This window comes from Heteronotia binoei, chromosome 1 (assembly GCF_032191835.1).
Source record: "Heteronotia binoei isolate CCM8104 ecotype False Entrance Well chromosome 1, APGP_CSIRO_Hbin_v1, whole genome shotgun sequence".
Classification (NCBI taxonomy): Eukaryota; Metazoa; Chordata; class Lepidosauria; order Squamata; family Gekkonidae; genus Heteronotia; species Heteronotia binoei.
In genome coordinates, this window is record NC_083223.1 from 269160078 (window position 1) to 269174378 (window position 14301).

General features: G+C 50.1%; 1 protein-coding gene across 2 annotated transcripts in view; it reads right to left on the reverse strand.

Annotated features, from left to right (window-relative positions):
* INTS3 (integrator complex subunit 3) overlaps positions 1–14301 on the reverse strand; it is a 222075-nt gene that overhangs the window by 68760 nt on the left and 139014 nt on the right. For both annotated transcript variants that reach the window (XM_060255779.1, XM_060255771.1), the window contains one exon: positions 394–513. In XM_060255779.1, the coding sequence (XP_060111762.1) occupies positions 394–513 (120 nt within the window). The remainder of the gene's footprint in view (positions 1–393; positions 514–14301) is intronic.

Below are 14301 nucleotides of genomic sequence, written 5' to 3' on the forward strand. Positions count from 1 at the left end.
TTACAGTAGGCCCTGTACTAAGAGCCCTGTAAGCTCTTGGAGGATTGGCTACAGCAGGGGTGTGTGGCCCAGGGGTAGAATTCTAGCAGGAGCTCCTTTGCATATTAGGCCACACCCCCTGATGCAGCCAATCCTCCTGGAGCTTACAGTAGGCCCTGTACAAAGAGCCCTGTAAGCTCTTGGAGGATTGGCTACAGCAGTCGGAGGAAAAGGCCTTCAAAACCAGGTGGGCGTGGCAGCGCTCTGCCCCATGGTGTACACGAGGCCCTTCGTTTTGCGAACCACGTGCTAAAGGGGGGGGGGGGTAAACATGTGTGACCCAGAGGGCCGTGGGAACAGAGTTCCCCTCCACGACCCAATCCGGCAGCCGCCCCTGCAGCCAGACCTCCTCACCTTTGCTATTCAAGTCTTCCTCATCGTCGCTGAAGGCGGCCTCCGCGTTGTCGTAGCAACTGTCATCTTTGTCGGACATGTGATTGTCCATCTCCATGGAAACCGGCTCCTCGATTTTGACTAGGAGGAGGAATGCAAAAGAGAGTTGGCGGTGTGGGGGGGGGGGGGGGACATGGGTGAAGGATCTTGCCCGCTGTCCTGTCTGGTTCTAGGGGGCAACTGTGGCAAAGTCCGAGAGTAGAGGCAAGAGGGATGTCAAGCATGGGTGGCAAAAAGACTTTGGGAGGTGAAGGTTTCCCTTCTAAGCCCACCAAACTTTTCACCTATTGCTACTGAGATTATTTCTAAACCGCTCGTCCCCTCTGAGAGAGAGCAAGCAATTGGCCTGAGGTCAACCAGCGAGCTCCCTGGCTGCATGAAGACTGAAAACCCGGATCCCTCCCAAGCCTAGTCTGCTTTTCACACCTCGGCATGGCCCGTGCATGGGAGCAGGCCAAGAAGGTGGCTGCCTGGAGTGCCACCTTGGCTAGGGCGCTGCCGGGCATCCGCTCACCCCACACGCAGTGTGCGTGTGCTCCTTGGAGCCTGCCTTCCCCAATGGAAAGCGAGCTCCACGGAGCGCAGATGCTGCCCAGCCGGTTTCACACAAAAGCGGACAGTGCTTATGCATTGTGCTCCTCAGAGCCCGGCAGGGATAAATTCACCAATTGTAAAAGCTGAAAAAGAGCCAATTACAGTTTCTAAAAACTGGCTCCTGTTGAAGTAGTGTGCTGCCAATTAACTTTCCTGCTCTACTTTAACAGAGCCATGGGGTGGAAGCCATAGCTCTGGGAGCATCTTTCTCGCATGCATAAGGTTTTGGCCCTGGCACCTCCAGCTAAAAGGATGAAGTAGAAATGGTCATGGGAAGGTCTTTGGCCCTGACACCTCCAACTAAAAGGATCAGGTAGAAATGGCCATGTGAAGGTCTTGGCCCTGGCACCTCCACCTAAAAGGATGGAATAGAAATGGTCATGTGAAGGTCTTGGCCCTGGCACTTCCACCTAAAAGGATGGAATAGAAATGGTCATGTGAAGGTCTTGGCCCTGGCACCTCCAGCTAAAAGGATGAAGCAGAAATGGTCATGTGAAGGTCTTGGCCCTGGCACCTCCAGCTAAAAGGATGGAGTAGAAATGGTCATGTGAAGGTCTTGGCCCTGACACCTCCAACTAAAAGGATCAGGTAGAAATGGCCATGTGAAGGTCTTTGGCCCTGACACCTCCAGCTAAAAGGATCAGGTAGAAATGGCCATGTGAAGGTCTTGGCCCTGGCACCTCCTACTAAAAGGATCAAGTAGAAATGGCCATGTGAAGGTCTTGGCCCTAGCACCTCCAGCTAAAAGGATGAACTTAAAATGGCCATGTGAAGGTCTTGGCCCTGGCACCTCCAGCTAAAAGGATGAAGTAGAAATGGCCATGTGAAGGTCTTGGCCCTGGAACCTCCACCTAAAAGGATGAAGTAGAAATGACCATGTGAAGGTCTTGTCCCTGGCACCTCCAGCTAAAAGAATGGAGTAGAAATGGCCATGTGAAGGTCTTGTCCCTGGCACCTCCAGCTAAAAGGATCAAGTACAAATGGCCATGTGAAGGTCTTGTCCCTGGCACCTCCAGCTAAAAGGATGGAGTAGAAATGGCCATGTGAAGGTCTTGTCCCTGGCACCTCCAGCTAAAAGGATGGAGTAGAAATGGCCATGTGAAGGTCTTGTCCCTGGCACCTCCAGCTAAAAGGATGGAGTAGAAATGGCCATGGGAAGGTCTTGGCCCTGGCACCTCCAGCTAAAAGGCTCAAGTAGAAATGGCCATGGGAAGGTCTTGTCCCTGGCACCTCCAGCTAAAAGAATGGAGTAGAAATGGCCATGTGAAGGTCTTGTCCCTGGCACCTCCAGCTAAAAGGATCAAGTAGAAATGGCCATGTGAAGGTCTTGTCCCTGGCACCTCCAGCTAAAAGGATGGAGTAGAAATGGCCATGTGAAGGTCTTGTCCCTGGCACCTCCAGCTAAAAGGATGGAGTAGAAATGGCCATGTGAAGGTCTTGTCCCTGGCACCTCCAGCTAAAAGGCTCAAGTAGAAATGGCCATGTGAAGGTCTTGGCCCTGGCACCTCCAACTAAAAGGATGAAGCTGAAATGGTCATGTGAAGGTCTTGTCCCTGGCACCTCCAACTAAAAGGATCAAGTAGAAATGGTCATGTGAAGGTCTTGGCCCTGGCACCTCCAGCTAAAAGGCTCAAGTAGAAATGGCCATGGGAAGGTCTTGGCCCTGGCACCTCCAGCTAAAAGGCTCAAGTAGAAATTGTCATGTGAAGGTCTTGGCCCTGGCACCTCCAGCTAAAAGGCTCAAGTAGAAATGACCATGTGAAGGTCTTGGCCCTGGCACCTCCACCTAAAAGGATGAAGTAGAAATGACCATGTGAAGGTCTTGTCCCTGGCACCTCCAGCTAAAAGGCTCAAGTAGAAATGGCCATGTGAAGGTCTTGTCCCTGGCACCTCCAGCTAAAAGGCTCAAGTAGAAATGGCCATGGGAAGGTCTTGTCCCTGGCACCTCCAGCTAAAAGGCTCAAGTAGAAATGGCCATGGGAAGGTCTTGTCCCTGGCACCTCCAGCTAAAAGGCTCAAGTAGAAATGGCCATGGGAAGGTCTTGGCCCTGGCACCTCCAGCTAAAAGGCTCAAGTAGAAATGGCCATGGGAAGGTCTTGGCCCTGGCACCTCCAGCTAAAAGGCTCAAGTAGAAATGGCCATGTGAAGGTCTTGTCCCTGGCACCTCCAGCTAAAAGGATGAAGTAGAAATGGCCATGGGAAGGTCTTGGCCCTGGCACCTCCAGCTAAAAGGATGAAGCTGAAATGGTCATGTGAAGGTCTTGTCCCTGGCACCTCCAGCTAAAAGGATGAAGCTGAAATGGTCATGTGAAGGTCTTGTCCCTGGCACCTCCAACTAAAAGGATCAAGTAGAAATGGTCATGTGAAGGTCTTGTCCCTGGCACCTCCAACTAAAAGGATCAAGTAGAAATGGTCATGTGGAGGTCTTGGCCCTGGCACCTCCAGCTATAAGGATGAAGCTGAAATGGTCATGTGAAGGTCTTGTCCCTGGCACCTCCAACTAAAAGGATCAAGTAGAAATGGTCATGTGGAGGTCCTGGCCCTGGCACCTCCAGCTAAAAGGATGAAGCTGAAATGGTCATGTGAAGGTCTTGTCCCTGGCACCTCCAACTAAAAGGATCAAGTAGAAATGGTCATGTGAAGGTCTTGTCCCTGGCACATCCAACTAAAAGGATCAAGTAGAAATGGCCATGTGAAGGTCTTGTCCCTGGCACCTCCAGCTAAAAGTATCAAGAAGAAATGGTCATGTGAAGGTCTTGTCCCTGGCACCTCCAGCTAAAAGGCTCAAGTAGAAATGGCCATGGGAAGGTCTTGTCCCTGGCACCTCCAGCTAAAAGTATCAAGAAGAAATGGTCATGTGAAGGTCTTGTTCCTGGCACCTCCAGCTAAAAGGCTCAAGTAGAAATGGCCATGGGAAGGTCTTGGCCCTGGCACCTCCAGCTAAAAGGCTCAAGTAGAAATGGCCATGGGATGGTCTTGGCCCTGGCACCTCCAGCTAAAAGGATGAAGCTGAAATGGTCATGTGAAGGTCTTGGCCCTGGCACCTCCAGCTAAAAGGATGAAGCTGAAATGGTCATGTGAAGGTCTTGTCCCTGGCACCTCCAGCTAAAAGGATGAAGCTGAAATGGTCATGTGAAGGTCTTGGCCCTGGCACTTCCACCTAAAAGGATGGAATAGAAATGGTCATGTGAAGGTCTTGGCCCTGGCACCTCCAGCTAAAAGGATGGAGTAGAAATGGTCATGTGAAGGTCTTGGCCCTGGCACCTCCAACTAAAAGGATGAAGCTGAAATGGTCATGTGAAGGTCTTGTCCCTGGCATCTCCAACTAAAAGGATCAAGTAGAAATGGTCATGTGAAGGTCTTGGCCCTGGCACCTCCAGCTAAAAGGCTCAAGTAGAAATGGCCATGGGAAGGTCTTGGCCCTGGCACCTCCAGCTAAAAGGCTCAAGTAGAAATTGTCATGTGAAGGTCTTGGCCCTGGCACCTCCAGCTAAAAGGCTCAAGTAGAAATGACCATGTGAAGGTCTTGGCCCTGGCACCTCCACCTAAAAGGATGAAGTAGAAATGACCATGTGAAGGTCTTGTCCCTGGCACCGCCAGCTAAAAGGATCAAGTAGAAATGGCCATGTGAAGGTCTTGTCCCTGGCACCTCCAGCTAAAAGGCTCAAGTAGAAATGGCCATGGGAAGGTCTTGTCCCTGGCACCTCCAGCTAAAAGGCTCAAGTAGAAATGGCCATGGGAAGGTCTTGGCCCTGGCACCTCCAGCTAAAAGGCTCAAGTAGAAATGGCCATGTGAAGGTCTTGTCCCTGGCACCTCCAGCTAAAAGGATGAAGTAGAAATGGCCATGTGAAGGTCTTGGCCCTGGCACCTCCAGCTAAAAGGATGAAGCTGAAATGGTCATGTGAAGGTCTTGTCCCTGGCACCTCCAGCTAAAAGGATGAAGCTGAAATGGTCATGTGAAGGTCTTGTCCCTGGCACCTCCAACTGAAAGGATCAAGTAGAAATGGTCATGTGAAGGTCTTGTCCCTGGCACCTCCAACTAAAAGGATCAAGTAGAAATGGTCATGTGGAGGTCTTGGCCCTGGCACCTCCAGCTATAAGGATGAAGCTGAAATGGTCATGTGAAGGTCTTGTCCCTGGCACCTCCAACTAAAAGGATCAAGTAGAAATGGTCATGTGGAGGTCTTGGCCCTGGCACCTCCAGCTAAAAGGATTAAGCTGAAATGGTCATGTGAAGGTCTTGTCCCTGGCACCTCCAACTAAAAGGATCAAGTAGAAATGGTCATGTGAAGGTCTTGTCCCTGGCACCTCCAACTAAAAGGATCAAGTAGAAATGGTCATGTGAAGGTCTTGTCCCTGGCACATCCAACTAAAAGGATCAAGTAGAAATGGTCATGTGAAGGTCTTGTTCCTGGCACCTCCAGCTAAAAGGATCAAGTAGAAATGGCCATGTGAAGGTCTTGTCCCTGGCACCTCCAGCTAAAAGGCTCAAGTAGAAATGGCCATGGGAAGGTCTTGTCCCTGGCACCTCCAGCTAAAAGTATCAAGAAGAAATGGTCATGTGAAGGTCTTGTTCCTGGCACCTCCAGCTAAAAGGCTCAAGTAGAAATGGCCATGTGAAGGTCTTGTCCCTGGCACCTCCAGCTAAAAGGATGAAGTAGAAATGGCCATGTGAAGGTCTTGGCCCTGGCACCTCCAGCTAAAAGGATGAAGCTGAAATGGTCATGTGAAGGTCTTGTCCCTGGCACCTCCAGCTAAAAGGATGAAGCTGAAATGGTCATGTGAAGGTCTTGTCCCTGGCACCTCCAACTGAAAGGATCAAGTAGAAATGGTCATGTGAAGGTCTTGTCCCTGGCACCTCCAACTAAAAGGATCAAGTAGAAATGGTCATGTGGAGGTCTTGGCCCTGGCACCTCCAGCTATAAGGATGAAGCTGAAATGGTCATGTGAAGGTCTTGTCCCTGGCACCTCCAACTAAAAGGATCAAGTAGAAATGGTCATGTGGAGGTCTTGGCCCTGGCACCTCCAGCTAAAAGGATTAAGCTGAAATGGTCATGTGAAGGTCTTGTCCCTGGCACCTCCAACTAAAAGGATCAAGTAGAAATGGTCATGTGAAGGTCTTGTCCCTGGCACCTCCAACTAAAAGGATCAAGTAGAAATGGTCATGTGAAGGTCTTGTCCCTGGCACATCCAACTAAAAGGATCAAGTAGAAATGGTCATGTGAAGGTCTTGTTCCTGGCACCTCCAGCTAAAAGGATCAAGTAGAAATGGCCATGTGAAGGTCTTGTCCCTGGCACCTCCAGCTAAAAGGCTCAAGTAGAAATGGCCATGGGAAGGTCTTGTCCCTGGCACCTCCAGCTAAAAGTATCAAGAAGAAATGGTCATGTGAAGGTCTTGTTCCTGGCACCTCCAGCTAAAAGGCTCAAGTAGAAATGGCCATGGGAAGGTCTTGGCCCTGGCACCTCCAGCTAAAAGGCTCAAGTAGAAATGGCCATGGGAAGGTCTTGGCCCTGGCACCTCCAGCTAAAAGGATGAAGCTGAAATGGTCATGTGAAGGTCTTGTCCCTGGCACCTCCAGCTAAAAGGATGAAGCTGAAATGGTCATGTGAAGGTCTTGTCCCTGGCACCTCCAGCTAAAAGGATGAAGTAGAAATGGCCATGTGGAGGTCTTGGCCCTGGCACCTCCAGCTATAAGGATGAAGCTGAAATGGTCATGTGAAGGTCTTGGCCCTGGCACCTCCAACTAAAAGGATGAAGCTGAAATGGTCATGTGAAGGTCTTTTCCCTGGCACCTCCAACTAAAAGGATGAAGCTGAAATGGTCATGTGAAGGTCTTGTCCCTGGCACCTCCAACTAAAAGGATCAAGTAGAAATGGTCATGTGAAGGTCTTGTCCCTGGCACCTCCAACTAAAAGGATGAAGCTGAAATGGCCACGTGAAGGTCTTGGCCCTGGCACCTCCAGCTAAAAGGCTCAAGTAGAAATGGCCATGGGAAGGTCTTGTCCCTGGCACCTCCAGCTAAAAGGCTCAAGTAGAAATGGCCATGTGAAGGTCTTGTCCCTGGCACCTCCAGCTAAAAGGATGAAGTAGAAATGGCCATGTGAAGGTCTTGGCCCTGGCACCTCCAGCTAAAAGGATGAAGTAGAAATGGCCATGTGGAGGTCTTGGCCCTGGCACCTCCAGCTAAAAGGATGAAGTAGAAATGGCCATGTGAAGGTCTTGGCCCTGGCACCTCCAGCTAAAAGGATGAAGTAGAAATGGCCAGGTGAAGGTCTTGGCCCTGGCACCTCCAGCTAAAAGGATGAAGTAGAAATGGCCATGTGAAGGTCTTGTCCCTGGCACCTCCAGCTAAAAGGCTCAAGTAGAAATGGCCATGGGAAGGTCTTGTCCCTGGCACCTCCAGCTAAAAGGCTCAAGTAGAAATGGCCATGGGAAGGTCTTGGCCCTGGCACCTCCAGCTAAAAGGCTCAAGTAGAAATGGCCATGGGAAGGTCTTGGCCCTGGCACCTCCAGCTAAAAGGCTCAAGTAGAAATGGCCCTGTGAAGGTCTTGTCCCTGGCACCTCCAGCTAAAAGGATGAAGTAGAAATGGCCATGTGAAGGTCTTGGCCCTGGCACCTCCAGCTAAAAGGATGAAGCTGAAATGGTCATGTGAAGGTCTTGTCCCTGGCACCTCCAGCTAAAAGGATGAAGCTGAAATGGTCATGTGAAGGTCTTGTCCCTGGCACCTCCAACTAAAAGGATCAAGTAGAAATGGTCATGTGAAGGTCTTGTCCCTGGCACCTCCAACTAAAAGGATCAAGTAGAAATGGTCATGTGGAGGTCTTGGCCCTGGCACCTCCAGCTATAAGGATGAAGCTGAAATGGTCATGTGAAGGTCTTGTCCCTGGCACCTCCAACTAAAAGGATCAAGTAGAAATGGTCATGTGGAGGTCTTGGCCCTGGCACCTCCAGCTAAAAGGATGAAGCTGAAATGGTCATGTGAAGGTCTTGTCCCTGGCACATCCAACTAAAAGGATCAAGTAGAAATGGCCATGTGAAGGTCTTGTCCCTGGCACCTCCAGCTAAAAGTATCAAGAAGAAATGGTCATGTGAAGGTCTTGTTCCTGGCACCTCCAGCTAAAAGGATCAAGTAGAAATGGCCATGTGAAGGTCTTGTCCCTGGCACCTCCAGCTAAAAGGCTCAAGTAGAAATGGCCATGGGAAGGTCTTGTCCCTGGCACCTCCAGCTAAAAGTATCAAGAAGAAATGGTCATGTGAAGGTCTTGTTCCTGGCACCTCCAGCTAAAAGGCTCAAGTAGAAATGGCCATGGGAAGGTCTTGGCCCTGGCACCTCCAGCTAAAAGGCTCAAGTAGAAATGGCCATGGGAAGGTCTTGGCCCTGGCACCTCCAGCTAAAAGGATGAAGCTGAAATGGTCATGTGAAGGTCTTGTCCCTGGCACCTCCAGCTAAAAGGATGAAGCTGAAATGGTCATGTGAAGGTCTTGTCCCTGGCACCTCCAGCTAAAAGGATGAAGCTGAAATGGTCATGTGAAGGTCTTGTCCCTGGCACCTCCGGCTAAAAGGATGAAGCTGAAATGGTCATGTGAAGGTCTTGTCCCTGGCACCTCCAGCTAAAAGGATGAAGTAGAAATGGCCATGTGGAGGTCTTGGCCCTGGCACCTCCAGCTATAAGGATGAAGCTGAAATGGTCATGTGAAGGTCTTGGCCCTGGCACCTCCAACTAAAAGGATGAAGCTGAAATGGTCATGTGAAGGTCTTTTCCCTGGCACCTCCAACTAAAAGGATGAAGCTGAAATGGTCATGTGAAGGTCTTGTCCCTGGCACCTCCAACTAAAAGGATCAAGTAGAAATGGTCATGTGAAGGTCTTGTCCCTGGCACCTCCAACTAAAAGGATGAAGCTGAAATGGCCACGTGAAGGTCTTGGCCCTGGCACCTCCAGCTAAAAGGCTCAAGTAGAAATGGCCATGGGAAGGTCTTGTCCCTGGCACCTCCAGCTAAAAGGCTCAAGTAGAAATGGCCATGTGAAGGTCTTGTCCCTGGCACCTCCAGCTAAAAGGATGAAGTAGAAATGGCCATGTGAAGGTCTTGGCCCTGGCACCTCCAGCTAAAAGGATGAAGTAGAAATGGCCATGTGGAGGTCTTGGCCCTGGCACCTCCAGCTAAAAGGATGAAGTAGAAATGGCCATGTGAAGGTCTTGGCCCTGGCACCTCCAGCTAAAAGGATGAAGTAGAAATGGCCAGGTGAAGGTCTTGGCCCTGGCACCTCCAGCTAAAAGGATGAAGTAGAAATGGCCATGTGAAGGTCTTGGCCCTGGCACCTCCAGCTAAAAGGATGAAGTAGAAATGGCCATGTGGAGGTCTTGGCCCTGGCACCTCCAGCTAAAAGGATGAAGTAGAAATGGCCATGTGGAGGTCTTGGCCCTGGCACCTCCAGCTAAAAGGATGAAGTAGAAATGGCCATGTGAAGGTCTTGGCCCTGGCACCTCCAGCTAAAAGGATGAAGTAGAAATGGCCATGTGGAGGTCTTGGCCCTGGCACCTCCAGCTAAAAGGATGAAGTAGAAATGGCCATGTGGAGGTCTTGGCCCTGGCACCTCCAGCTAAAAGGATGAAGTAGAAATGGCCATGTGAAGGTCTTGGCCCTGGCACCTCCAGCTAAAAGGATGAAGTAGAAATGGCCATGTGGAGGTCTAGGCCCTGGCACCTCCAGCTAAAAGGGTCAAGTAGCGTTCTCAGAATTTTAAAAAAATTAAAAATTAAAATAAAAAAACTGTAAATTAAAAATGTAAACAGTTTCTCCTATAATTCTGTTTTTTACATTTTTTGGGGGGGTGGTGGTGGTGCTAACGGGCAGCTTGCCTAGGGCACCAAAAACCCCAGCACCGGCCCTGCACCTGGGGCTACTTATGTGCTGTCCCACATATTTTGTTTATTTGCACCCCACCTTCTTCCCCAATGGGGACGCAAAGCAGCTGACATCATTCTCCTCTCCTCTGTGTTATCGCCACAACAACCCTGTGAGGTAGGTGAGGCTGAGAGAGCGCCACTGGCCCAGGCTTCTGTGGCATGATTGGGATTTGAATCCAGGGCTCTCAGATATGACTTAATCTGGGTTTCTCAAAAGCTACGCCACACTGGCTCTCTTTCTGCCCAAAGGGGACGAACTCGAAATGAGCTCAGGCCGTATGGTTTGATGTCGCTACCAATGTCCATTAACTGCATCCCGGCAAGATCAAGAGGGCACACCGCAGAAAGGCCTTTCTCTGCCCCCTGCTCTAACCTGGTCAATCACTAATATCACTCATCAGTTTTTCCAGGCCTGGCTTTAAGCTGCCCGGCCCATTTCCCTCTCCCTCTCCCTTCTGCCAAAGCGTTCACGATTCCGTAGGCCTGTTATTACTAACCCTCTTAACTGTTTCTGTGGTAACCTAAAGACCCTCAGCCATGGCAATGGTCTCTGACATTTCAATCTCATTTGCTGTTACCCTTTCCTTATTTGGGCTCTTGTTCCTTCCAAAGTCGCATGTATCGCGTACGGACAAAAGGAAATTTAAACAGCCAGTGCTCAATTCGGCTTCCTGAGAAGCAAAAGTTCCTCTCCTTTCCTTCCTTTGGTGTAGAGCCAATTTGGTGTAGTGGTAAAGTGTGTGGACTCTTATCTGGGAGAAACAGGTTTGATTCCCCACTCTTCCACTTGCACCTGATAGAATGGCCTTGGGTCAGTCATCGCTCTGGCAGAGGTTATCCTTGAAAGGGCAGCTGCTGTGAGAGCCCTCTCAGCCCCACCCACCTCACAGGGTGTCTGTTGTGGGGGGAGAAGATACAGGAGATTGTGAATTGTTTTTTGAGTCTTTGATTCAGAGAGAAAGAAAAGGAAAAGTCCCCAGTGCAAGCACCAGTCGTTTCTGACTCTGGGGTGACGTTGCTTTCACAACGTTTTCATGGCAGACTTTTTAGAGGGTGGTTTGCCATTGCCTTCCCCAGTCATCTACGCTTTCCCCCCAGCAAGCTGGGTACTCATTTGACCTACCTTGGAAGGATGGAAGGCTGAGTCAACCTCGAGCCGGCTACCTGAAAACTCAGCTTCCACCAGGGATCGAACTCGGGTCGTGAGCAGAGCTTAGGGCTGCAGTACTGCAGCTTTAACACTCTGCGCCACGGGACTCTAAAGAAGAAGATGAAGAAGAAGATATCGGATTTATATCCCGCCCTCCACTCCGAAGAGTCTCAGAGTGGCTCACAATCTCCTTTACCTTCCTCCCCCACAACAGACACCCTGTGAGGTGGGCGGGGCTGGAGAGGACTCTCCCAGCAGCTGCCCTTTCAAGGACAACCTCTGCCAGAGCTATGGCTGACCCAAGGCCATGCTAGCAGCTGCAAGTTGAGGAGTGGGGGATCAAACCCGGTTCTCCCAGATACGAGTCCGCACACTTAACCACTACACCAAACTGGCTAAAGAGAAGCGTGGGGTATAAATCTGTGGTCTTCTTCCTTTTAAAGCAAGTTTCTAGTTCTTACAGAGGTAAAAGGTGTCCTTAAAAGGCTGCGGATAGCGTCTGGGGAAAATCCTGGATGCTTAAGAATGGGTTGAGCTTTGCAACGGTCCCCATGTTCGGACGACTAAAATTATGGATTGAGGTAGGTGGCCGTGTCAGTCTGCAGCGACAGAACACAGCTGGAGGTCCAGTGGAACCTTTTAAGAACAACAAGGAAACTCCGCGTATTAAGCTAAAGGGGGGCCGCCGGACTCAAACTTTGTCCCGTGAAATTATGGAAATTCACAACAATTTGGAGGCTCTCTTGGAGAAGAATCTGAGTAATTCCATATCTGCTTTTATTTACGACTCAGCGTCGGGGGGGGGGGGGTATCTTCTTCCATATGCACCGGGGGTGGTCCAGCTTGCTTAATGCAAGAGCCACATGGAACAAATGTCAGATGTTTCAGAGCAGGCAGGCGGGAAGGAAGGAAGGCGAACAGATGGGACAGAGGAAGGAGGAAAGGTGGAAAGAAAGCAACTTTAAAATGCGTTTTCTAAGTTGCCAGCTGGCTTGGCTTGGAGAAGCCAGTGGGGTGGTGGGGGCTTCAAGAGCCACACACTGGGCATGAAAGAGCCACATGTGGCTCCCACGCTGCCACATATACCCCCCCCCTCTGGAATTAAGATCTACCAAGAAGACTGTAGATTTATACTCCGCCCTTCTCTCTGAATCAGAGACTGAAAGCGGCTTACAATCTCCTATATCTTCTCCCCCCACAACGGACACCCTGTGAGGTGGATGAGGCTGAGAGGGCTCTTACAGCAGCTGCCCTTTCAAGGACAACCTCTGCCAGAGCTATGGCTGGCCTGAGGCCATTCCAGCAGGTGCAAGTGGAGGACTGGGGAATCAAACCCGGTTCTCCCAGATAAGAGTTTGCGCACTTAACCACTACACCAAACTGTCTCTCAGACATCCTGCTTTGGGGACCACTGATGGCGGGTGCCAGACCGCTTTCCACGAGGAGCAGAGCTTTCTCTGTGGAACTCTCTTCCACTGGAGGTCTGGCAGGCCCGGTTCCTTCCTCTGCTTTTGGAGGGGAGCAAAGCTTCGCCTCCTTCACGGTGCCTTCAGACACGCGGCCGAGCGATTCAGCGCTGCTTCGTTTATTCTGCTGCGTCCGCTGTTGATGCTGCTCAGCTAAGCTCGCTGTCTGTTGCTGTTTAGAGTTCCTCAAAGATTCTGAATCATTTTAACTGTGAACTGCTTTCGTTCGATCCGGCGCGTGGGGGGGGGCACGGGTTCAAATCCCTGCTCTGCCCTTCAGCAACAAAACTCTCGAAGGAAGGTTGGGATAAAAATATAGCTGGCTTTTATTTTTCTTAAAGTGCCTCGGGAACCATTACGGGTCAAAGGCCACCTATAAATACAGCAACTGAATAATTCCGCGTATAAACTAAAGGGTGCCGCCGGACTCCAACTTTGCTCTCTGAGAAATTATGGAAATTCACAATAATTTGGGGGCTCTCTTGGAGAAGAATCTGAGTAATTCCATATCTGCTTTTATTTACGACTCAACGTCAGGGGGTATCTTCTTCCGTGTGCACCGGGGGTGGCCCAGCTTTCTTAACGAAAGAGCCACATAGAATAAATGTCAGATGTTTCAGAGCAGGAAGGAAGGAAGGCAAATAGATTGGGACAGAGGAAGGAGGGAAAAGTGGAAAGAAAGCACATAGCAGTGCTGGAAGCAAGGATAGCATGCCAAATAAATCTAAGGTGCTCTTTCTGGCATTCTCCCAGCCAGGCCTCATTTTGGGTGGGAGCTCACAGGAGTGGAGCTCTGGAACCTCTACATTTTATTGTGCTCTTTCTTTCTCTCTCCCCCACCCCCCCAGACACTTGCTTCTGAGCTCCATTGTTCAAACCCCCTGTGAGAATTTTGCTGAACTCGAAGATTGGACAGGCCGAGCGCAGAAGAATAGATGCTTTTGAGATGTGGTGCTGGAGAAGACTCTTGAGAGTCCCTCGGACTGCAAGAAGATCCAATCAGTCAGTCCTAAGGGAAATCAACCCAGACTGTTCCCTGGAAGGTCAGATGCTGAAGCTGAAACTCAAATCTCAAATGAGAAAGGAGCACTCACTGGAGAAGATCCTGATGCTGGGAAAGACAGAAGGCAAAAGAAGAAGGGAACGGCAAAAGACGAGACAGCTGGACAGCGTTACTGATGGAACTAACATGAATTTGAGCGGACTTTGGAGGATGGTGGAAGACAGGAGGAGGACTGGCGTGACTTCGTCCTTGGGGTCGCAAAGAGTCGGACTCAACTGTGCGACTGAACAACAACAAGATTGGACAAACTTTATAATATTTCCCTCCCACCAAAAAATGGGAAAATAACCAAAACTTATAAAGCAGAAAGATGGAAATCTTCATCTTGCCAGTGGCCACATAGGAGAAAGTAATTTTAAAAGTATAATGGGAGTAATATTTTATTATGACAGAAGAAGAAGAATTGGAGAAGACGACTGCAGATTTATACCCCGCCCTTCTCTTTGAATCAGAGACTCAGAGCGGTTTACAATCTCCTATATCTTCTCCCCCCACAACAGACACCCTGTAAGGTGGGTGCGGCTGAGAGAGCTCTGATAGAAACTGCCCTTTCAAGGACAACTCTGCCAGAGCTATGGCTGACCCAAGGCCATTCCAGCAGCTGCAAGTGGAGGAGTGGGGAATCAAACCCGGTTCTGCCAGATAAGAGTCCGCACACTTAACCAGGAGGAGGAGATTGGATT